The following is a 23,883-nucleotide window of genomic DNA, read 5'->3' on the forward strand; positions in this document are numbered from 1 at the left end:
TGTTTGTGTGGGCTGTAATTCAGAGATCCAACACAAATCCAGCACAGCTCATTAACACAGGGTCCAGGGAGAGAAGAGGCAGAAATAATGATGCTGTTAAATCAGGCTTCATGAATATGGAACAATGTCTTATTTTGCATTATTATGGCTGTTACTTAAAACATACTCCCTGCTTTTTTGCTGGGGACTGCTACTTTCTCAGCTCTGTCTGGATGGAGCCAGTGATAGTGCTCATAGAGGCTTTGAAAGACTTTTCGTGGAATGAAATGGAGAATACAAAGGGAAGGATTTTGGATCAGTTCCTGGAGGAGGCTGTAGTGAGAAGGGTGCAGAAATAAAATAAAACCAAAAAAAACAGGTACCAGGGCATTCAAAGGAGAGGTTGTGTAGGCACTTTGAATCAGTCTCAACTCATCTGAATGTGAAGGAGAATTTTTCTCATTGTGATGGCCCCCAGGTGAACAGAAAAGCAAATTAAACACCTGAGGAGGCAAAGGAGATTAAGAGCCCAGTCAGAGCTGCTGTTAATGGTCTGTTAAGGTGCAGACTGTTCCTGGTCCTCCATATCAGTCTCCAAGCTGCAAGGACTATCTGCTTGGCAAAGCCTTTGCCTCTCAAAGATGTTTAGTTGGGTGTGAGAGATAGAGAGGTGTATCATGGCATGGCTGAGGAAAGCTTTTTTTAATGATAGACCTTCCCTAAAGCTCGCTCCTTGGGACGGAAACTCTGAATGAGAGGAGTGGTTTAATGCCAGCTGTCCTTGAGCACAAGCAGTGGTTGGGTTCAAGCAGGCTCCTTAAAGGCTATCCTTTCTCCTTCACCTCTCCATCAAGGTTACAAAGGTTTCCATTGCCCTTAGGCCTGGCTGCAGTTGTTCAGTGGCCTGAAACTTCAGGCCTTGGGTTTTTCACTGCCAAATGTTGCCTGTTTGCCATGCTTATATGTGCAGAGTGGGTTTATCAGGCTTTTCTTCTGACCTGCATCCTAAAGCCATAGAGAACCTGCACTGAGCACTGATAAAATGTCATAGCTGCTTTGTGCCCCAGTCCTAAGCACTACTGGTAGAGTGTTTTCTGAGTGTTTTTAGAGTGAGGTCCTGCCTGCTCTGTTTCCTAGCCATAAAAGAGCAGAGTGTTCTCATTCAAAGATATGATAATGATCATACTTTAGATTCACGAACACCTCATACTTGTAATCAATTCATAGATCTTTCCAGCTGTCCCTACTGAAACCAGCCATCAACAAGAACAAATCATTAAAAGTATGAAGCTGTGCACAGACAAGTGGGTGGGTCTTTCTCAAGCTCTGAGGTGTCCCTCTTTGTGCTTTTCCAGCCCCACCTGCTCTGAAGCTGTCTGTCAATGAGACTCTGGTGGTCAACCCTGGTGATAACATCACTATGCAGTGCACTCTGACGGGCGGTGACCCACAGCCAGAAGTGGTTTGGTCCCACTCTCCTGGCCCAATGCCTCCCAACAGCCTTGTGCAAGGAGGCAACCTCACCATCTGGAGGATCCGTGTGGAGGACTCGGGCTACTACAACTGCACGGCCATCAACAACGTGGGCAACCCGGCAAAGAAGATTGTGAACCTGCTGGTGCGGTGTAAGCTGCTGCTTCTCTCTGAGCATGTGTTTTCAGGGAGTGGGGGAATTGCATTCCTCCTGGCTGTTCTTGTACAGCTGAGGGCGAATGTGATATTTAGTAGTAATTAATATTCTGGAGAAGTGCCTGTGCAAGTTTCTCTGCTCCCAGACCAACGGCTGTGCAAGCACTGCTTGCAGGTTCATCCTGGGCTGTAGCATTCTCCTGAATTGGATGAGCCCAGAGTGCCAGATGTGAGGCCCTTGGGACATTTTGTAGGAACATAAGTGGGAGAAGTCTTTGGGCAGATTTTGCATGGAAATATTGCCTTCCTGAGGAGCAAAGAACAGTTTTCCTGTCCCATGCAGGATACTTTGATATCCCTAACCAGTTTTGCACTTCTGTTCATCTCAGCCATGAAGAATGCCACATTCCAAATCACTCCTGATGTGATCAAAGAGAGCGAGACCATCCAGTTAGGCCAGGACTTGAAGCTCTCATGCCATGTAGATGCTGTCCCCCAGGAGAAGGTTGTCTACTCATGGTACAAGAATGGAAAACCAGCCAGGTTCTCAGACCGGTTGCTCATCACCCGCAATGACCCCGAGCTCCCACCTGTGACCTGCAGCTTGGAGATTATTGACCTGAGATTCAGTGACTATGGCACCTATCTGTGCGTGGCTACCTTCCAGGGAGCACCCATTCCTGACCTCAGTGTGGAGGTGAACATCTCCTCAGAGACAGGTGAGCCTCTCTCTGGCAGGGGGGACCCCAGAGGAGTGTTTGGCATCACTGGCTGCCCCACAGCCCCATGCCTCTGGCTTTTTTGAAGAACTTCACACGCATGTCTTGAATGCTAGTGGAGAAAGGTCTTACATCCTCAGGAAAGCACTTGGCTCAGATTGGAGATGGGTAATAGTTACAACTTCTCTGTCAGATGTATTATGTACCAAGTAGATCTCCCTTTATGTTTTCTTCCTATGAAAAGTCCAAAGTGCACTCCAGCTACAGAGACAGCTTTACAGTGTGATTGTTCAAACAAACCTCCACACTGTGAAGGAAGGAAGAAGTGTGGTGGTATTTCAGCAATTTTCTAGTGTCCCTTTGCTTAGAAGTGAGTAAAAGAGAAAAAAAAGCTGCTCTTTCTTTTCTTTGGCATTGTTTCCAGGATACAATTTCTGTGAAGACTTTTAATGTTTGCTGGATTGCAAATGCAGTCTGTCTTGGACCTTCTCTATAGGAGTGCCAGTGTTATAAATACCTCCCCCCTAAAAACAGGGTCAGAGCTTCACCCCATGGCCCAGGGAGGACTGGACAAATATGTCAGTGTTTGTCAGTCATGCTGGGGACTAAAATGCAGAGTCTCAGGGCTGTCTTTCTCTTTCTGCAAAAGCAGTGGGTCCAGCAGTGCTCTCCATTTCATCCATATCATTGTGCTGCCTTTTTGGGACCATGAGGGTGCAGCACAAAGAAGCACTGTGTTAGTAATCTGACAGAAGACTCCTCAGGGGAGTCAGCTGCCCACAGATTTTGACCTGCACCTTCACAGAATGTTACTTCCCAGTCCCTGGTTGTGCTGGATCCACAGGCCAGGCTGATCTCACTCTGTATTCTGGATGCTGTTCACTCAGCTCCCCAGAAAAAAGTGCTGCAACTCTTGGTGCTTTGGGAAGCCCTTGTCCCCAGTTAGAAATACTGAGGCCAGTCTGCTCCTGGTAGGATTGCATCCAGCTCTTGTTGGCAGCCTGGAGACTGAGCCCTGACTGTGCCATGGATCCACTCAACACTGAAGAATGGTCCTTCCTTTCTGAGGACAGCCATGGAAGGTAGGACCTCTCCATGCCAGCCAACACCAACCCTGTTACACCAACAGGGAACAAAACTGGGGGAACTCGCCAATCCTGGTGCAAAATTGGCTTTCCCAAACTTGTATGGCTGATACCACCTGGAACAATTCTTTTTGCCCAAGATCACTAGATGGCAGAGTGCAGTTGTGTTTAAGACTGCAAGGGTGGGAGGCTGTGAAGAGCAGGGACACCTGGGATGATTCCACCAAGAGACTTGGCAGTGTCTGACAGTGCAGGTGTTGGTCCAAGCACCAGCCAGTTGCTGTCTTAAAGGAAGTGTCTGGGGTGACAGGTTGCCCTGTGCCTGTCTGGAGGAGAGTGAGTCCCATATGCCTATGTGGATGCTGCCAATGAGGAAGGGAAGGAGGGCAGCCTGGGACATTTTGAAGCCTCTCTTTGGCAGCCTGGGCCAGCAGGACTGCTTTGTGTCCCAGGGAATGAAAACAGCCATCCCTGCTGGAGCAGCCCTCCATGCAGCAGCCAAGGCTGTCCAACATGCAACATCCCCATAATCAGCAACAAGCCACCTCCAACATGTGATTCCCAATGTGTGATTCCCATATAAAGCACCTTGCTCCACAGGATGAGCAAGAGGACAGCAACAGTGGCTCCATGTTTCCCCACTGAGCAAAGCCTGAGCTCATCAAAGTGGCTGCCTCCACCGAGCAGCTCCAAGGTGATAGCTTTAATTAAAAAAAAAAAAAATCTTCAAATGCAATTTACAACTTTACCTGTGGAGAAAATTGCTACTCACCAGGTGAGCAGTGCTGGCAGCTTTAGCTCTGAGAGTGCTGCCGTCCTTTCACACCGTGCAGGACAGGGTGTGATGAGATTCCCCAGCCCATGGGAGACCTGCAAATTGAAAATGTGCCCTCCGTGTTGCATAGGGAGGTCATTGCAGAGGGAGATTAGGCTGGATGCATCCTAAATTTGTTCATAAAGAGCTGCAGGCTGTAACATGTACAATTACCATAGCACACTCTCCTTTGCTGGAGCTGAATTGAGCTAATGTTGGTCAGACCAGCTTGTTACAGCTTCTGTAGTCCTGTACTTTGATTTAAATGGAAACGAAGTACATGGCCCTTGCAGTTATGGAAGTGTCAATCCAAATGTTGCCACTGTCAGCAGGAAGGGCTGAAAAAGGAGCTTTCAGAAAAGATTGTGACCATATTTACCTCAGCTGAACTGTTGACTCTAAAGTCTAGCACAAATAAATTGTCAATATTACATGTGGTTTAGCACAAAAATCCCCTTCCTGGGTTCTTGGTGGAATTGGGGATCTGAACAGCCAAGCTCTTCCCACTGACATCTCTGTACCCTGTATTCAATGGATTTCTTTTAAGCTTTGTTTATGAGCAAAGTTTTGGTTGTCAGTTGATGGCTGGATATTTCATTTGAGTGTTACTGTGCCTCCAACTCTAGCCTCAGCTTGGCAGCAATTCTGCTGGGTGAGCTCTTCCCAACCTCGAAGGGATGCCAGGAGTGATTGTTGCTGGGACGCATCTCTCACTCAGATGAACCAGAGGTCTATTGGTGTGAGAATTTCACAGTGCATTCACCAATAAAAACAAAATAAGTAATAAAAGTAAAATATGCAATAAAAGTAAAATAAGCAAAGATGCTTAAAAAGAGCTGATTCTCTATTGTGGTTTAGGAACAAACAGGGATCTTGGACCTCTGAGAAGGCTGGAGATGAGATCTAAAAGCACTTATCCTTTAAGTCTTGGTTTTGGTCTGACCTGGATAAGGTGTCTAGATACCTTGGCAGATATGACTTCTATTTTTGGCCAAAAGACTTCAGTTCCACTTGAGAAATTCACTGACCAGAAATTGAGAAATGGATCAAAGAGGCTTTTGCCTTTGTGTTCCTTGATGCTATCCCTGCAGCTGGATAGCATTTTGCAAACAGAGGGATGGGAGCCTGGAGTCTGCCCCAATACACCTGGCCCTTGGCATTGATATTGGGACACACTGTTGAAAAGGCTGGAATCCTTCTTGTTGCCCTGAAGCTCCAGACCCTGCAGGATAACTTGCATGGACAGTGTGTTCATAGAAGGGCTGCAGTGTGTCGAGTGGAAACCTTTGGGATTCAAGGCTGTTGCTGTGATTTCATCAGAAGCATCTCAAGACTATTCCTTACTTGCTGAAAATGCAATGCAAAATGATTCCCTTCTTGTCTCTCTGTTAGTGCCACCAACAATAAGTGTCCCTAAGGGTCAGTCTGCCATCACTGTGCGGGAAGGCTCCAGGGCCGAGCTGCAGTGCGAGGTTCGAGGGAAGCCAAAGCCACCCATCCTCTGGTCCCGGGTGGACAAGGAAACCCCCATGCCTTCAGGGACAATGACAATGGAGACCTACGATGGGAAGCTGCACCTGGAGAGCGTGAGCCGAGAAATGAGCGGTACCTATAAGTGTCAGACAGCCAGATACAATGGATTTAACATCAGACCCCGGGAAGCCCTGGTGCAGCTCAACGTGCAGTGTAAGTACAACCGTGCAGCACTGGAGTGCCTGCCTCAATGCCTGCGTACACAAAAGCCTGGGGGCTAGACAGGGTTGACCTTTCTTACTGGGCTCAGCAGAGACATCTCTTTTGTCTGGGGACCTTTGAACAATTTATATTTAATTGGTCAGGCTACATGAGGCTAAGGGCAGGGTACCATATGGCAAGCATGTTACAAGTGGAAGGGAGAGGTGTTGTGTGTATTTGTGTACAATGGTTTCTATTTCCATGTCAGGGGATGAGTGCATCTTTACCAGGTGTGTTTATGTGCATTACATGTGTGTAAAATACCTTCAGGATATGTTAGTAAGTTTGTAAAGTCAAGAACTCAAAAGGTGGAAAATGAATGTTATTTAGATCATTTCCACACCACAACACTTTCTTCAACTTAGTTACCCCTGGATATGCCTGAATCATTTTGCCTGAAAAGCAGTGATAGGTAACAGGGAATCTGTACTCCCAAATGGTTTTCATACAGCCACGTTGTATGAAGGAATCATACAGGAAACATCAGGAAACTGATACTTAGCAGGTGTGTTGGGGTGATTTTGGCTATGGATGGTTCTCCCAATCCCACTTGAAGGTGGCAGCATCTGTACACAGAGGTGAACATATAGGGTGGCATGCTGCATTGGGTGACATCTCATCCTTTCCCTGCAGTGGTTTCTCCCACCAGAGAAGTGAGTGCCTGCTCAGCTCCCTCAGCTGTTGAGGTGTGTTTTGACATGCAGCAGTCTGTGCTCTCTCTTACAAGACTTGAAATCAGACTGGGGGAAGGCAGCCAGATAAAATGCCTTGGCTCTCCCTGCAGATCTTGTCCCATTAGTGCAGTGTGATTGTTGAGCACTGGCAGAGTACTCTGAGCAGCACAATCTGGCAGGTGTGGGGCGGGCAGGGAACAGGTTAATTTACACCTGGGCATGCTGCCTGTGAGCTGTGAGTGACAAGCCTCCAGACACAGCACAGCAGCACTCATTAGACATGCTGCCACACTTCTCCCAGGCTTGCTCCCCAGGAATAAGAGAAGTGAGACCGGAGCAGACAACCTGGCTGAAACCAACCAGACAAACTGCTCACAGATGTGAGCTGCTGGGAGCACAGCAATATCAGAGGTGTGTGAAATCCTGCAGGCACTTTGAGTATTTGAAGAGCCCCTTTCAAAATTATTTCTGTCTATTCAGGAGCCTTGCAGGTTTAGATTACATGATGAGATAGGGAAATGTGTGAAGATTTCCATACGGGTAAGTACATGTGGAGAAGCTTCCCTTAAGCAGGGTGAAAATGTGAGTCTTGGTTTGAGCTGTTGAGGAAGACAACCTGGCTCAGTCATACGGGACTTGGAAGCACATGGCAGGGAAGGCGACTCTTGGTCACGCCAAGAGACAATGACAGCTACAGCAAAATTTCACTTGGGAGCCAAGAACCATCAGACTGGCTGCTGTCCCCAGTTTGGTGTTGCTGTTTGAAAGCTGTGTGGACCTCGCTTGACCCTCCCTGCCCCTGCAGAGGGAGCAGCAGTGCTGAGCTTGGGATGAATTCACTCATACTAGGTGGTCTGGGGGGGGATGACAGACCTGAATCTTGGGCTGAAGGGATAGGACATGATTCCCCACACAAGAAAGATGGTAGGTGCAAGCCAGAAGCTCTCTGGGGCAGAGACTAGGATGTGACTCTCAAGAAAACAAAGATGTGATTAACTTCTCTGTAAAGGGTGGCTGAACATGCTTTTCCTATAGCTCATCCCATGGCCAAGCAACGCTTTATTGTGATTTTGCCCAAGTAATGGTCATATAGTCCACATGCCAGCCCACCCAAACAGCCCCCTTCCCTTGTCAAGCAGTTCTGTGTACCCTTAGTGGAAGCTGGGTGCATACTGAGTGTTTGTACACCTGAGCTGTCTCCTCCTGCCTGGAAAACGTGGGAAGGCTTCATCACTTGTTCTGTGCCTCAGCAGGCAGCTTTGGTTTCAGTGCTGTTGATTGCTCCTTCCATTAGTGTGAAAATGGAAGAAACCAAGAAAGTAGGGCAAGAATTGCCCTCGTCCCTTTTACAGCCTCCTCCCTTTCCCTTCACGCAGAAAGCAGACCCAGAAACAACACAGTCCCTGTTTATCCCTGTCCTCCTTGTCCATGCTGCTGGAAGGATGTGGGTGCGACAGGGGCTGCTGTGCTTAATTGAAACACAGCTTTCCAGCGTGGGCAGCTCATTAGTTCGGCGGCTCGCTCTGGAATTCTCATCTTGCTGGAAATGGGGATCGTGTGGCTCCTGCAGCCCCGGTGATGAGCGCTTCTCCCGCCGGGCGCAGGCGGCGCATCCCTGCGGAGGGGCGCGCACCCGCGGGGCTGCGCGTGTGCGCGCATGCAGCCCGCCCGTTTGCGCGGCCCCGGGAGCGCTCCGGGGAGCCGCATGGGAATCGGGCTGCTCCTCTGATTTGCTCCAGAGCTAAAGTTGCAAAATCAATACAGCAGATCTGATTAGATGTCAGAACCGGTTTCTGTGTTTCCCTTCTCCCTTGGTTTTCTCCCTTCATCCTCATGCATATGGTGCTGTGTTGTAACAAGCTAGTCCAGAAATAGGCTTTTCCAACTGCACTGCAATAGTGGAAGGAGAATAAGAAGACAAAAAGAACAAGTCAGCTGTCAAAAAAGGGTGTTTGGACTTTTTAGTTTTTTGTTTGGTTTGTTGGTTGGTTGGTTTTTTGTATTTAGAAAGCAGAAAAAGTTGCTTTTCTTTTTGTATTTAGAAAGCAGAAGAAATTGCTTTTCTTGTAGCTTATGAGCTGAAATTGTCTATCATCAGCTTTCTGACAGGATGAATGATCTGTTCCCTGGACTTCTTGGTTTATAGTGTAGAGCTTTGAAAGATTAATAAGTTTATGAAAGTCTGTGCAGCTGTATATCTCTGTGTTTAAGATGAAGAAATGTTGTATAATGGTTATAGTGAGAGACTGGGCTTGTCAGAACTCCTGGGAATCTACACTTGGATTGGCAATGTCTTGTCATTTTTTCCTGTACCTTCAAAACAGGAATAAAACTGACCCATCTAATCAGAAATTTGTGTAGCATAATAGACATAGCACTTTGAAGTCTTGAAATAAAAACATTAATGGAGTGGCAGAGTGCTGTTAATAATATCAATGCTATCACTGATGCTCTTATCAAGGTTTTTTTTCACGACCAGGTACTTGTAGAAAATCCCATCAGAAAAGTAAATCCTCCGCAGAGGTGTGTTTAAAATCAGGGCTGGGCCAGCCTGTGTAGGGGAACTAGTCTAAGGCTGTGAAACACACACTGGGCTTGAAAACGTGCAGCAGTCTGGGTTTTGCAACTCAGTAGTGTCACTTGAGCAGCTGTGTATGAGAAGACGAAAGAAAGCATGCATGTGTGGATCAGTGTAAAGGATGCTACTTAGATATTAATTTAGCAAGTATGTAACAAAAAGCTAAGATGTGTATTAGCCATTAGCTGTTGCTAGAGGCAGCTCTTGAGATGATTGTTTTACCATGGTGAATAGGACATTTGCTCCGTTAGAGCCTCATAAAACAGTATAGTGAAAATTGCAATCTTACTACATTTTCCTGCTTGAATAATATTATGTCATCTCTGATGCTTTGCCAGTCCTGGACAACATCTCATAAACCACTGCACAGTTCTGTCCAAATCCAGCTCAGCCCTGCACTCCTCATCCCACCTGATCCTTGATACATCTGCTCCCACATTTTCCTGCAGATGGGTTTATCCTCTTTCACAGCACTCACTACTTGCTGTCTCAGGGCCACACTTGACCATCTGAATGGCTTCTCCCTCTTTAGATAACCATCAAAGCCTGGTAGAAGAGCACCTGGGTCCTCTGTTGAGTTGTTAATTATTTCACCAAGTTCTGAAGATGAGATGAGCAGATTTTTGCTGCTGCCATTTTTGTCTTTTGCAGAGGTTTTGGTGTCTCTGAGTGCCCAATGAAAGAAGAGTAGGAGGAAAGGGCAATAGTTATATAGGGCTGACTTTGTTTTCAATAGTCAAGTCTGAAAGCTGGCCCTGGTTCCCATGTTGGGATCACACAGCAGGTGAAATCTTTGCGGGAAGAAAGACTAGAAAAGGAATTCAACTGAGTATGTCCTTCTCTGCAATAACATGGCCTGTGAATTTATCTCTTCTGGATCTAAAGTAATAGCCCACAATCATCTGTGACTGATCTCCAAAGGATTACACTTACTGCCCTTAGATAAAGTTCTGCCACATTAGGCAGCAGGTGGGTTATTGTGCTTTATCTTCAAAACATAGTGAATGTTAGGTGTAATCGGGAAAGCAGACTGGCATTCCCTTTGGAGGGATGGGTATCAGCATTTCAGGAGCCATTTACAGTCCTAGACACAGGCATTGCTATAGGGCTGGTGGCTAGCAGGTCTGGCTCTGCCCTGACCTGGAGGACTGCCAGAACACGTCCTGCTGGGGCATCTGTTGCCACTGTCACTTTAACTAATGTTCAGGTGTGCACAGATATGTTTTCCTATTCAAGCTCACACACTGGCAAATGTTATTCCTGGTCACACACTGTTGACTCATTCCTCTTTAAAATCCTGCTGAACCCATCGGCAGTGCTGTACATCAGGCAGGCGATAGTCAGCATCAATTCTCCGTGTTATCTGTGTAGCAAACACAAGAGTGGGGAGCAGAGGAGGGGTGAATCTGTAAATAAGTAAGAAACATTGCTGGCTCCATGCAACTGGAAATGGAAATGCATTAAACTGTTTCAATCAGCTGTTGGAGCCATAGCTCAATGTCAGTGCTTCTTGCTGGTGCCCTGCCCCCTCCTGAAATATAAGCTTGGTTATTAACTGCTCTCTTAAAAGTGCTCTTGAGACGTGTTGTGGGCATGGAGATGTTTTTGCAGAGTGGCTAAGACGGAGCTTTTGGCTGCTAAGAGCTCCCTGCAGCTCTCCCTGCTATGAAGGGAGTCTAAGAGAAATGAGGCTGTCAGGGGCCAGAGCTGACCCCTCCGTCTGTGGCTGAGCTGGCTTATCTGTCTTGCTGCTTGGCCATGTGAGCTGCACTATGGAGCCATCTGCTAAGAATTTTAGACCTGGTTGGTTTAATTTCTGAGTGTATTTATTTATAGTGACAGCTTTGTTTTTCTTTATTGTTTTCATTGGTGAAATTCATCCTGATACCCTCCTCCAAGCTGAGCAGCACAGCTCAGGAGCTAACTTGGGGGCAGAAGATGGTTTTTCTGCTCTTGTAGTGAGTGGAGCTTTCCTACTCTTTCATTCATGTTTCATTATTGCTGCTCTCCATGGTACACGTGTTGCTGGCAAGAGAGGGAAACCTCGGGCTCTCCTGCCAGCTAGAACTCTGGTGTGTTCTGGTTCATTTTACACCATCAAAGGTTTAAGAATGAACTGATGCTCTGAGGCAAGTGTGTCTGTATTCAAAGCCAAAGGAAAACTGTGCCTTCTGCAAGTTCAGTGTTTGCAAACTTAGAGATTTTAATTGGTAGAAAAAATAAAATAACTCATAGCAATGGGCATGGTATTGAACCACCAGTCTGAACAAAGCCTGACCTGGTAGTTAGGTTTCACTTTGATGGAAATCCTCCCTGCTTCTCCCCAAACAAGAGGTTTATGTGACTGAACTGAAAGTATACATGTAATTTCTGCATTTCTCTCAATACACAGCACCCCTCTGCTCCCCATTTTAAGAGCAGAGGATTTCATTCCTGTTTGTCAACATACTTTTTTCTTGCAGTATTGTGTTTGGGATTAAGCTCCTTTGAGCTCGTGTTCGTGCACGCAGCCCTGTCCTGGGTGATATGGCATTAGGATTGCTCACTCTGCTTCCCAGTGCCCAGACTGCTAGCAACTAATTAGAGTTGTCAGTCTCAGGACAGGCTGAAGTTTTACTCTGTCATGACTGTAAACCCAAATGGCCACAGTTCAGAGCAAAGTAATAATCACAGACACTTACAGCTGGCCTCAGATTTGCCATAACAATCACCGTGTATTGGTCCTGGGGCCTGACACATGGAGTCTGTGACAGTGCTCACATCAGTTTAGGATTGGGTCCTCACATGGGGTTGTACCAAAAGTTACTCTGTAGGACTCGTTGGTCCTGCCCTCCTGCCAGCCTGGCTTTAAGTGGCTTTAAGTCTGGCAGGCTAAGGATGCTTGGCTAAAGCCTTCTTTGGAATGCCTTTATGTTCATACAGCAAAGCCCCAGGACTCCCAGGGCTGGGGTTTTTTGGAGCATTTGTTATACCCAGCTTTAAAAAAAAAAACAAACAACCTATATTTCACAGGGTAAAGCAGTTGTATGACTTTTGGCTGGTTTGAATTTTTGTCATCAGTTAAACTGTGTTTAACACTTGGGTCTTACCCTGAGAGAGCTGTGGTCTCTTCTCTGCTTGCTGCCTTGTGGGGATGGTTCCCATGTGCTGCCACTCATTTGGATTTCTTGGGAAGGGAAGCCTCCCTTGTTCCCTGAGAGCTTTCCTGACTCACCTCTTTGATTGAAATTGGTCTGACAGGCCATGTCTGCACCCTGTGGTGGCCAGGAGATACAAGAGACTTGAGATATAAAGCAAAAGGCCCAGATGGCAGGGGGATTTTGGAGGCTGTGGAGCAGATTTTGCAAAGCTGGCATGTCCAGTCTGTGGCACCATACGTCAGATGCAAAGTACAGTGAGGCCTCTTCGCTGTGCCCTGCGTAAAAGACCATGAAAGGAGAGAGGAAAATCCCCAGATATGCACGTCAGGAAGGTGGGAGCCCACCTTAAAGCTGAAACCTGGCTCTGCTATGTGAGATTGCAGCCCACCTGCACTGCCATTCAGCTTCTGTGCATCTCATTGCTCATCTCTCAGCAATAATAACCACATCTCTGTGGTTGCAATAATAGGCTGAGTAAAAGCTTGTGTGAGAGCTCGTCGCCTAGAGAGATGAATTTGTTTGTTCAGAAGAGAACTGGTTTAAATCGGTTATCCATTTCTCAGATATTGTTGGGAGAAACAAATACAGTTCCATAATCTGCCATTACCCTGGTTTTTGGCCAGACTCTGCAGGAAGAGCAACTTTATTGAGAGAGACACATTCACGCTGTACAGTTTTGTCAGGAAGGGAGAGACAAGAGCTGTATAGACACAGTGGATGGCAGACAATCTTGGTCATCTCTCTGTAAATGTTTGCTCACCTGTGGTCCTTTCAGGGCTGAATACCAAATCTCGTACTGTTCTAATGCAGACATTCCTTCTAAGGTTTTCCTGCCATGGCAGCTATTTTCCCTGTAGGACCTAGGTATATATCAACTTGTTGGGATAAGAAACAACTCCAGAATCCTCTCCAATGCTTTGTGCTGAGCATCCTGCAAGGCTGTGCATGTTTGGGTCTCACCCACACATGTGATTCTCTTTAAGTCACACGAGCATACTGCTGCCAGAGGACTGTCAGACACTTTCCCAGTGCCTCCCATCTTGCCATTCTGAGGAAACTGCTTTGCTTTTGAGTCCTGTTGTTGTCTAGGCTTAGACCATGGGTAAAACCACCTGTATCAAAGTTCTCCAAAGTGCAGTACAGCTGGTGATTCCCAGATTGCATCAAGATAGCCTGCTGGGGAGAGAGGTTGTCCTGGCTCTGCTTCTGTTAGCACAGGGATGTAACAAACACTGTGAGTACTTTTGCCATGTGCTTATCTCCAGTCAGTAGGTCAGAGACAGTGAGTCTGGCACTGCAGCTCTGTTGTTTTCTCTTTGGGCCCATGCAGCACTAGTACAGATCCAAGAGACATGGAAACTTGGCCAAGGCAAAGAAAGCATTGTGGATCCTGGAATGTGGGGTTATGGGATATTCTCTGCTAAGTGTGATAAATAGGACTGGTATCTGAGATCATGGGGAATCTCTTACAGATGGGAGGAAGACCAAAAAAAAAGGTAAAACCTGTAGATTGAGGTAGGAAAAATTTAGTGATTGAAATAAAGTATTATATTAGTAGTAATGATAGTAACGTGAAGGGGAGAGAGATGGGGAAAAAAAGGGAGTAAAGCTCAAGAAAAATAAGTGAAACACAGCACAATTACTTGCAGCTCGCTGACCAATGCCCAGCCCATCCCCAAGCAACAATTGGTGCCTCTCAGCCATCTCCCCCCAGTTTATATACTGGGCGTGACATTCTGTGGTATGGAACATTCCTTTGGTTTGTTCAGGTCAGCTGTCCTGGCCATGCTCCCTCCCAGCTCCTGGTGCACCTGCTCACTGCCAGAGCATGAGACAATGAAAAGAACATGAGTTAAAGCACTGCTTACCCACAACTAAGACATCAGTGCATTATCAAAATTATTCTCATCCTAAGTACATCACTGTACCTAAATCAAAAACAGAGCACCATACCAGCTACTACGAAGAAAATTAACTCTGTTCCAAAACAATTAACTCTGTGCTGAAAGAAGGACACACTGGCTTCAGCAGTCATGGGGCAAGGGAAGTGGAAGATGGAGCAAATTAGAAACCTGTTCTCAGCTCTCATGTTTTGAACCTGGGGTCACAGGACAGGAGAGGGACTGGTTTTGTTCCTATCAAATTCTGCCTCTTGGAGGTGGAGAGAGAGAGATGTCATGGACCAGAACTTATTAGGAAAACCAGGAAGTCACCATGCAAACAAAAATTGTGATTCATTTTCTCATGTTAACTCTCAGCCTCTGCACAAGGGCCTGAGGCACAGAGAAGTGAAAACAGCTGTCCACACCTGCATAGCAGCATAGGCCATCAGACCTGACACAGGACCTGTGCCAGGGAAGCAGAGATCCTTTTCCCCCAGGTTTTTTTCCAGAGAGAGCTATGTGGTGCTATGTCATTGTGCCTGTGTCTTTGCTTTTCTATCAGGATTTTTGGGCTGTGAACCATGTCATGTAGCACCTATGACTGTGCAGGAGCAGAATCTCATGCTACTCTTCACCTGCTCTCTGGATTCTGGCATTGGAGCAGAGCTATTCCCTCAAGCCCAGAAGGACTAGAGGATTGTAGCAGGCATGTGGAAGTAATGCACAGAATAGTGGTGCCACTTTTGAGGAGAGGACTTATGCAGGGAAGCCCCTGAGACATTCCTGATATGAACAAAAGCCCCAGTAGAAAACTGAGCATCCTGGATGTGTTCTGAATTAGCTGTGACCATCCTGACCCCGAGCTCTGAAACAGCACTAATTACATTCACCCCTATAGGGAAACTGTTTAAATGAGAATTAAATTTCAGAGCTGCTCAGGCTTCTCTACATCCCAGTGAGTCTCCCTGTTTCCAGTTCTGTGCTAGGATGCTCTATATGGAGGCTGAGGGCTCCGTTTTTAGCAAGGTCATAGAACTTTTTGGAGCTTTCTGTGAAGCTGCACAGTGACTAGTTTTTGCCTTTTCTACTTGGGCCAGTTTCTGAGCAAGAAACTGTTTTTTCTTTGAAGCCAGGAAATAGTGTTTTCTCAGTGAGCAGAAATCATATTTCCAGCATTCACCCCTTTCACCCTATTTCACTTTATATAGTTCCTGATTTCCATTCTCCTTTGCATCTCTGTTGCAAGCACAAATAAGCACAAGTGTGCACACACTCCTTCCCTTTGTCAGCTATTACTTCTGATTCAAATATAATTGGCCTCCATTACTCGAGGTAGAACAGTTGGTTTTCACTCATGACCCCAGTAATGAACCTCCATCATTGGTCCCAGGAATTGACAGACATGCCTACATTTCCTATTTGAATGCCTACCTGTTGCATTTTGTTTCATTTTGGAGTCCTTGTTTCTAGGGTCACAAGAAACCACGGAAATTTTTGTTGCTGTTGACTGGGAGGAAGCTGACTTCTGAGACTGCTCATTTAGAATCATAAGATTGGAAAAGACCTTCAAGATCACCTCTGGGCTAATACCACCATGGCCACTAAACCATATCACAAAGTGCGACATCCACTTATTTCTGGACTACTTTCAGGGATGGTGAATCCACCACTTCTTTGGGTAGCCTATTCCAATTTAACCACCCTTTAGGTGAAAAAATTTTTCCTAATATGCAACCCAAACCTCCCCTGACAAAACTTGAGGCTGTTTCATCTTGTCCTGTCACTTCATGCCTGGAGAAGAGACTGGCCCTCATCTTGCCACAGTCTCCTTTCAGATAATTGTAGGGCAATAGGATCTCCCCTGAGTCTTTTCTTCAGATTGGACAACCACAGCTCCCTCAGTCACTCCTTGTGGGATTTATGTTCTGGACCCTTCACCAGCTCTGTTGCCCTTTTTGGACACACTCAATGTCTTTCCTGTAGTGAGGGGCCCAGAACTGAGCACTGGATTCAAGGTGAGGCCTCACCAGTGCCGACTGCAGGGGGACAATGCCTGTCCTGGTCCTGCTGGCCAGACCACTGCTGACACAGGCCAGGATGCCACCAGCCTCCTTGGCCCCCTGGGCAGACACTGGCTCATGTTCAGTTGCTGTAAACCAGCACTCCCAGGTCCTTTTCTGCTGGGCAGCTTTCCAGCCACTCTGCCCCATCCTGCAGTGCGGCAAGGGATTGTTGTGGCCCAAGGGCAGGACCCGGAATTCACTTTATTCACCCTCCTACAGTTGGTCTCAGCCCATTGATCCAGGCTGTCCAGATCCCTCTGCAGGGCTTTCCTATGCTCCAGCAGATTGACACTCCGGCCCAAATTGGTGCATCTGCAAACTGACTGAGGGTGCCCCAGTCCCTATCTAGATAATTGATAAAGATTAAACAGAGCTGTCTTCAACACTGAGCACTGGGGAACAGCACTTGTGACTGGGATTTTTTGATTTCTGGAAATGCAGGCTTTCCAGCCCCAGTATCCCTGGACCTGTAGGCATTTTTTTCTCTGAACCCTGCCACTAATTTCAGCTTTGGACAGAACCTGAGGACCCCAGTACCATGGGTGGCACAGATTAAGAAAGATGTGGAGAGATCAGTGTTGGTGCAGTGTTGTGCTCTATTTGGCATGCCTTTTCCAGTCCCAGTATCCCTGCAGCTGTCACCTGAACCCTAAACCTACTGCTAGACCAAAATGGCAATTTGGGATTGAGACTGAGATCTCAAGTTCTACAGGTAGTCCAGATTGGAAAGAGGTGGAAGGGAAAATAAGATTCTTGATCTGTTGTGACCTGCTCTCACAGGTGATGAAACCAATGCTGCAAATCTCATGCAAATATGCTACAACTCTGGGGCAAATTTGGCCAAGCATTTCACAGGAGGAATTGTTGGTAGTGCCAGAACTAATAGAAGTTCCCAACAGTGGCTGTGCTTGAGGTCAAGAGAGCAATGAGTGACAGTAGCATTTGCACTGAACAGGGATTTTCCTTAGAAAGTGCTGATTGCAAGGAGAAACTCCACTGTCCTAATCACAAGCTAGAACACAGTATCTAATAACTGAATGCAATATAAATGAGCTTAATAGTGCTAAGTCTGCTGGGATTTTCTGAGCAGTTCATTATTTATGCATAATACAGGCCCTTCAGCCAACATTCTGGTATGCTGTAAAACAGAGAAATGGAGCTTGAGGGAAAGTGAGCAGCCCTCCATCTAAGGTGGTTGCTGGAGAGACTGTAGTAGATCTAAAGGGATAAGAAAATGGCAGTAGTTGGCTCAATCAGAGGAAAACAGAGCAACTCAAAATAGGGTTTTGTGATTTGGAAATCTTTCTTTTCCCCTTTGGCTGCTAGTAACGAGGCTCTGCAAAAGTCCAAACTTATGCATGGAAGTGGGTAAGTTTTCATACTGATTCACTTTCTAGGAACCAACTTAAACATATAAATGAAAAAATGCAAATGAAACTATTTTAAAGAAAGGAAGAAAGAGTTGGGTTTTGTGTAGGGAAGCTTATGTGCTCCAATCTGCTTATCCAAAATGCCATGACTCCAGCTTCCCAATCACTATGAGAAAACAAGAGCTCTTTGAATCTCCTTCTTACCATTTTTGCTGTTTTTCTGGACAGGAGACTTATTTATATGCCAAGCATAGTCCCTGTAACTGATGGAGCTGAGGAACAAGGAGAGTTTACCTTTGTGCATCTAAACTTGGATTATTTGTACATTTTCAGTGCAGCATCTCCTCACACCCTGAAGTGACAGAGAATTCAATGTGTTGCTCAGTAAGTTGTTCCAGTGTTTTTTTTACTCTCATGGTTCTGTTGTCATCACTTAATCTAAGCCTGTTTCATTTCAGTTTCCAGCTACGAGCTCTTTTTATGCCTCTGTCTTCTCACATAACGAGCTATTTGTTATCAGCAGTCTCTTCCTCATGTAATCCCAGACACCAGAACAAGTAATCTCTTAGCCTTTTCAGTATGCAATCCAGAAAGAGTCTCTTTAGCTATTCACCACAAGGCATGTTTTCCAGCCCTATATTTTTTTTTATAGCCCTCTTCTCATTTTTTCTCAACATCATTCTGTCAGCATGGCCACATGTATTAAACAGGCTTTCAAAAATGATCTCACCAGTGCAGATGTGATCCCCATCTCACAATATGTTTAGTGAGCTTTGGCTTAATCATCCAAGGATTTGGACATCTTTGGACCACAGAATTAAGCTGAAAGCTGATCTTAATAGGTTACATTAACTCAGGCTCCTCTTGGAGTCATTGTCTCTTTCCCTGCAAGAGTGACGCATTCTTTCCTCAACAATTTTCTTTCAAGAACCTTTACATTATGACCTTTAAAGGTCCCTACCACCCCAAATATTCTATGATTCCGTGAATATCCAGGACAAATTGAATGAAGTTCCCAAAAGACTATTCCATCAGGCAAGCCAAATTGTCCTGTAAGAGGTACTTCTTCAGTTTGTCATTTACTGCTATGTGTTTTGTATCTTCTAGAAATGTTGGTTCTTATATTGACAGAGGAGCTTAGGGGTGGTGATTGTCACTTATCACTGCCTTTGGGTGAGAGGGAAGGAAGCACAGCCCAAGCCACATGCCACAGATGTGCCAAAGTGTGCACCCAGCCACACCAGCAGCAAACATGTGTGAGATCATTCAGACACTAAAGGTGGTCATGTGTGATGTTGGCTACACAGCCTGAACAGGGTGCTTTATAATTGATACACTTTAGCCTTGCCAAGCTGCTCTCTGGATCTCTAACCTTGATGGAGATGTGAAAGAGCATCAGTTTTAAGAGGTTTATGTGGATTCTTTCTAGAGATGTATTCCTAGAATAGGTGTTCCCTCTCACTATAGAGATCCCAATGGTGCATGCAGCCATTTAAAATTTCTTTTTGAACTCTTCCAGTTAATGTGTTTTTAATCTGCTTAATGTGGGCTGCATTTGAGTAGTATTACATCTTCAATTAGTCTGTCGTGTGGAAGCAAGCCAGGTTCTTTCCAAAGCCTGAGGATGTTATGACAAGATAGTTACTTTTCTTGTTGCTTTCTCAAACACTACCCGGTCTGTCTGCCAAGAACCCATAAAACTATATTAATCATCATTCATTTTTAGCTTGGAAGGTTGCATCCCACATTCATCTTCCATGAGTTTTTTTATGGAATTAGTGAGGAATAAAAAGGTTTATTGCTGTTTGTTCTGAGGTTTCATTTGCTTAGGTTGACCCAATGATTTGGTTTGTACCTCCATACAAAGTGCTTGCATGGAGGGTACAGAATAATTTTATCTCATCTGGTGTTCACAAGGTGCTATCACAAACTTCACCTCAATGGCCCAGCTGGATGAAGTTTTCCCTTTTCTACAGAAAGTAGATATTTTACTACTTTCTGTGTCATTTTTAAGATTTTTATGATCCATTGTTAGTCTGCCATTTTTGCACTGATGAATTCAGATCAGGGTACCTAGACCTAGCCAGAGTCTTACAAACAGACATAGGCTGTCTTTCCTACTTCTCTGGCTTGTATCACAGATTTAGCCACAAATATTTTCAGATTTAAGTCCATGCAGGTTCTTAGCAAAACTGTATGCAGAATTAGATTTACTTCCTGCCCACTACAGCAGGATGTCTCAGCAAATGTTGCTGAAGCTGGTTTAAAATGACCTTTTTACCCGGGATAGCTGATTCTGGGAAGCATTATTATTTATTACAGAGAAGGCAGAAGGAGCAGGATGCTGTGCTGCAGTGTGTGCTGGTGCAACCCCTCAGAATGATGATTGCTGATGGATTGACTCAGGCCAGGATCCACTTTCAGATCTTGATGCAGCGGGTCAGAATGAGGAAGATAATAGCCTTAACTTTTCTGTCCCAGGAGAGCTGAGAATGAGAATAATGAAAACTTATGGAACCAACTTCAGATGTTTATATGTTGGACCAAAATCCAAGAACTGGAAGAAGAAATAGTGTGGCCTTCCCACTCGTCCTGCATTTCACCTTGGCTGGGGCTGACGCTCTCCTTGGCCAACACAAAGAAGTGAATATGGGAGATAGGCAAGTGACCACATTGCAGGGATGCTGCTCATCCAAAGAGTTCTGCTGTACTGGCCCAGTTTGAGGTCAGCCATGGAAAATCGAATGTCAGATCAGATTTATCCTGTGAATGAGACTGTTAATAAACTTTGCTCTCTGGATCCAAGTCCAGAGGAGATGGGACAGAGCCGATAGCCAGATGGGGAGGTTGAGGAGCAGGCTGCTGTCCTTGAATGGTTGCCAGTTCTCTCACTGGCCTCCTTTCTGTGCCTTCTGCTGCAGAAGAGACCCCAAGCCCTGAAAAGTGATTTCTGGGAGCCCACAGCACCTGTGAGTGTCAGAAGTGAAAGTGGTCTCCCTCATGCAGGGAAAGACAGGGGCTACAGGGCTGCACCTGCTTCAGCAGCAGGGCTGGTGTGCCTTGGGAAACACAGAGCCAGCATCGAGAGAAAACAGGGACTTTCCAATGCAGGAGTGAGTCCTCTATAGCTTGAGTCCATATAGTTCTTTGAGGTGGGTGATATTACCCATTCCTGAAGAAATGGGACTGCCAGATCCTCTGCTGCCTCCAAAGGCAGGCAGCATCTTCTGGAATAAAGTGCAGGGAGATGATTCTCTGTAACCAACAATCTGTTGAAGATAGGTTCATGAAAAGCTATGACAGTACTAATAGGACAGATAAAGTATTTTTTTAGTAATTAATTAATAGAAGAGGAGTTGGGCAAAGGTCCTTATGGATGTCACACCTTTTAAATGTGTGCAGGTAATGGTGTAAAGGATGGAGGGGAAAAACAGGATGTACAGATGGCAGAGATTGTGGCTGTTTGGCAGCTGGCTTTTTGAAGCCAGTCAGTGTTCTGAAAAACCTCAGCCATTTCATCTGAAGACCTCCTGAACCTATCCTCATTTTCCCATCCTTTGCCTGTGATTGATTTTATCTACCTTGATTCATCTGAAAATGATGATGACAATGATGAAGCGGTAACCATCCACAGAATGACAGTAAAAATACTTACAGTAAAAAATGTTCTTGCCTCTCCTTTCTCTTTGCTATATATACTGATTGCGTGTTTTTAAATTGCATGCATTTCTTGAGTTCTTGTATGCACTGCCCCCCTTGTTACATTAATTCTTATGGGAAAAATTGCTTTGATATCTGTTGACCTCAGCTGTTTCATCTATGAACCTGAGCATTTGCCATAAATCTTTTAGTTTGAGCATCCTTTCAGCCTCTTTCTGAACAGTTACGTTTTCATTGTTGTCATCTTCCTCAGATGGATCAAGACCAATCAAGGGTGAAGGATGGAAAAATGGGGTAATGATGGAAGTTTGTAGAGCAGGATATTAAACAACTGGCTGCAGAACTCTGAGGTAGCAGATAGAGAAGTGATGGAGAACTGAGCATTGCACTACACAGAATTCTTCATCCTTGGTCCAAATTCTCCACTAGATCTGAAGGAGAAGCTGAGGAACAGCCTGTTTTGTGTGGGGAAGCTTGTCTTCTTTCCACTCTGTAGATAAATTGTGAACCACTGTATTAACTCTTCCTGGTCTAGCTTTGCCCCACACATCCTTTTTGTTTATTACTGTGAACAAAGATCTCCAAGTAAACATATTAAGGAGTGCTGGTTAGTATTTGATTATATTAATTGCTTTGGATGGCCTTCCTTCCCCTACTGGGCTCTTCCTGACTCGGATCTCTCCCCTTTCCAGCTCCGTCCCACCTCACCAACGTTAAAGCAGATCTGATTTTTTAATCAATGTTTCTGATTGTGGCTGTGCTACCTCTCACTTTGCCTGCCTGTTTGGAAAACAGCTGTGGAGGGATTGTCTTGTGGTCTCAAATTAGTTTTCAAACTGAACACAGAAGGTGAGGTAATGCTGTGATCTAGCTGTGAGGAGAAGACTGGTCCCCTGCAGCCCTGACAATAACTGCATTTGTAAAGCAGAGGCTCTTCTCTATTTTGATAGGATTGCAGTCCTCAGAGGTACTTTTCTCCTGCAGCCTCCCTGCTTTTAAATTTCAGTTCTTTTATTAAAGGGGTGTAAATATATGGAAGTAATTGAATTGTTATGGCAGCTGGCAATGGAATAGGAGCTATTGGATTGATGCTTGGAGTCAGCAGTCACCTCTGCCCAGTTGCTGCTCTGGTTGGGGGTGCTCTCACCTCCAGGAGACAAGGGAGAATTCAGACGATTCCTTGTAGGAGGCAGCTGCGTTCTCTGGACATAAGCCCCGGTGGTGGCACTAACTGGACATTTCCTGGAGTCCAGAAATTTCTCAGTATGTTTGCTATGGGGAATGTGCAGGCTGGTGCCTGTTTTCCTGCCCAGGTGAGCTCTGCTGTGGCACACAGCCCTTGGAGCACAGGAGGTGTCTCCTGTTCAAGAGCAGGATACACTGCCCAGGTTTCAGGTGTGTGTTAGACTCAGCTTACTGATCAGCTCATCAAACAAGGGGCACCGGGAGTTCATGAGAGGTTCATAGGGAAGGGGGGCACTGGCCATATCAATGCATTTGCTTCACTCTGCATTCATCCCACCTAGCAGAGCTGGGAGGGCTGGCATCACCTTAAGCTCCCTGTGTACGTGCAGGACAGAGGCTCTCATGCCAGCTCCTGGAATTCCTGCCATCTGAATCATCCTCTGGAGATGTCCCTCTCACTTAATAGCCTTGGAGGGAGGTGGCATTCCTAAGATGAGTGTTTCAATGAATTAAAATGTGGTAAATTTGGGCTTTAAAGTCCTGCTTCAGCTAGCACCAGCTTTGCTGTCAAACTTGGGGAGGGGAGGTTATCAGTCCTTTCCCAGTTGTTCCAAATCTTTCTCAGGAATGTGGAGGGCCTGTACTAGGATGATGAACTTCACAGATTAGCTGTTTTCCCTCTATTTTCCTTTCTTTACACCCTGGGGATAGTACAGAGTTGATTACTAGGACATGAAAACACTGATGGGGAGGACTTGCAGTGGCCTTAAACTGCAGCAAGGGAATTAGGTTAGATGGTAAGAAAAATTACTGATAAACTCTGAAGTAAGAGGAAATATGTGGATTCTTTGCTTTGGAAAAACCTCATTTATTCTTTCTTGTGGGCTTGATTTTGGTTTTTTTTTTTCTTTTCCTTAGTTTGCACTGGCAATGAGTTGCTTTATTCCCAGAACTGCCCAGCTGAGTGGCTCACCTATGAATTATTGAATAGTAAGATAACTGTCTCTCTGCCAAAAGTTAATGCATATAGGATGCTTTTGGGGAAATAATATCATTGGTTGGCTGTTAGTGAATGTTTGCATCTAAACTATTTATATGCTGTTGGGAGTGGCGTGTCACTGCCAGCCCAATTTGTTAAACAAGGCATGTAATAACAGATGCATGGGTATGAGGTGACACCTTGTTATCTTGTGGACGACAGGCAGAACCTGAGTGAAACGTTGGTGGTCTGACACTGCTACACATGGGAGGGCTCCCCTCTTGTGGGTCTGTGCGTGGGCAGGAGAATGAAGGCTGGGCAGATCCACACTGGCTGTCATGCTGCTTTACCATGTCATAATTAGCAAACTTGGCTGTGAGCTAGAGAAAAT

General features: G+C 45.6%; 1 protein-coding gene across 1 annotated transcript in view; it reads left to right on the forward strand.

Moving 5' to 3' along the window:
• Nucleotides 1–23,883, forward strand: part of MDGA1 (MAM domain containing glycosylphosphatidylinositol anchor 1) — a 139,583-nt gene that overhangs the window by 61,064 nt on the left and 54,636 nt on the right. The window contains exons 6-8 of the mRNA XM_066546548.1: nucleotides 1,335–1,604; nucleotides 1,998–2,327; nucleotides 5,619–5,912. Coding sequence (XP_066402645.1) covers nucleotides 1,335–1,604; nucleotides 1,998–2,327; nucleotides 5,619–5,912 — 894 coding nt within the window. The remainder of the gene's footprint in view (nucleotides 1–1,334; nucleotides 1,605–1,997; nucleotides 2,328–5,618; nucleotides 5,913–23,883) is intronic.

This window comes from Molothrus aeneus, chromosome 3, assembly GCF_037042795.1.
Source record: "Molothrus aeneus isolate 106 chromosome 3, BPBGC_Maene_1.0, whole genome shotgun sequence".
NCBI classification, from domain to species: domain Eukaryota; kingdom Metazoa; phylum Chordata; class Aves; order Passeriformes; family Icteridae; genus Molothrus; species Molothrus aeneus.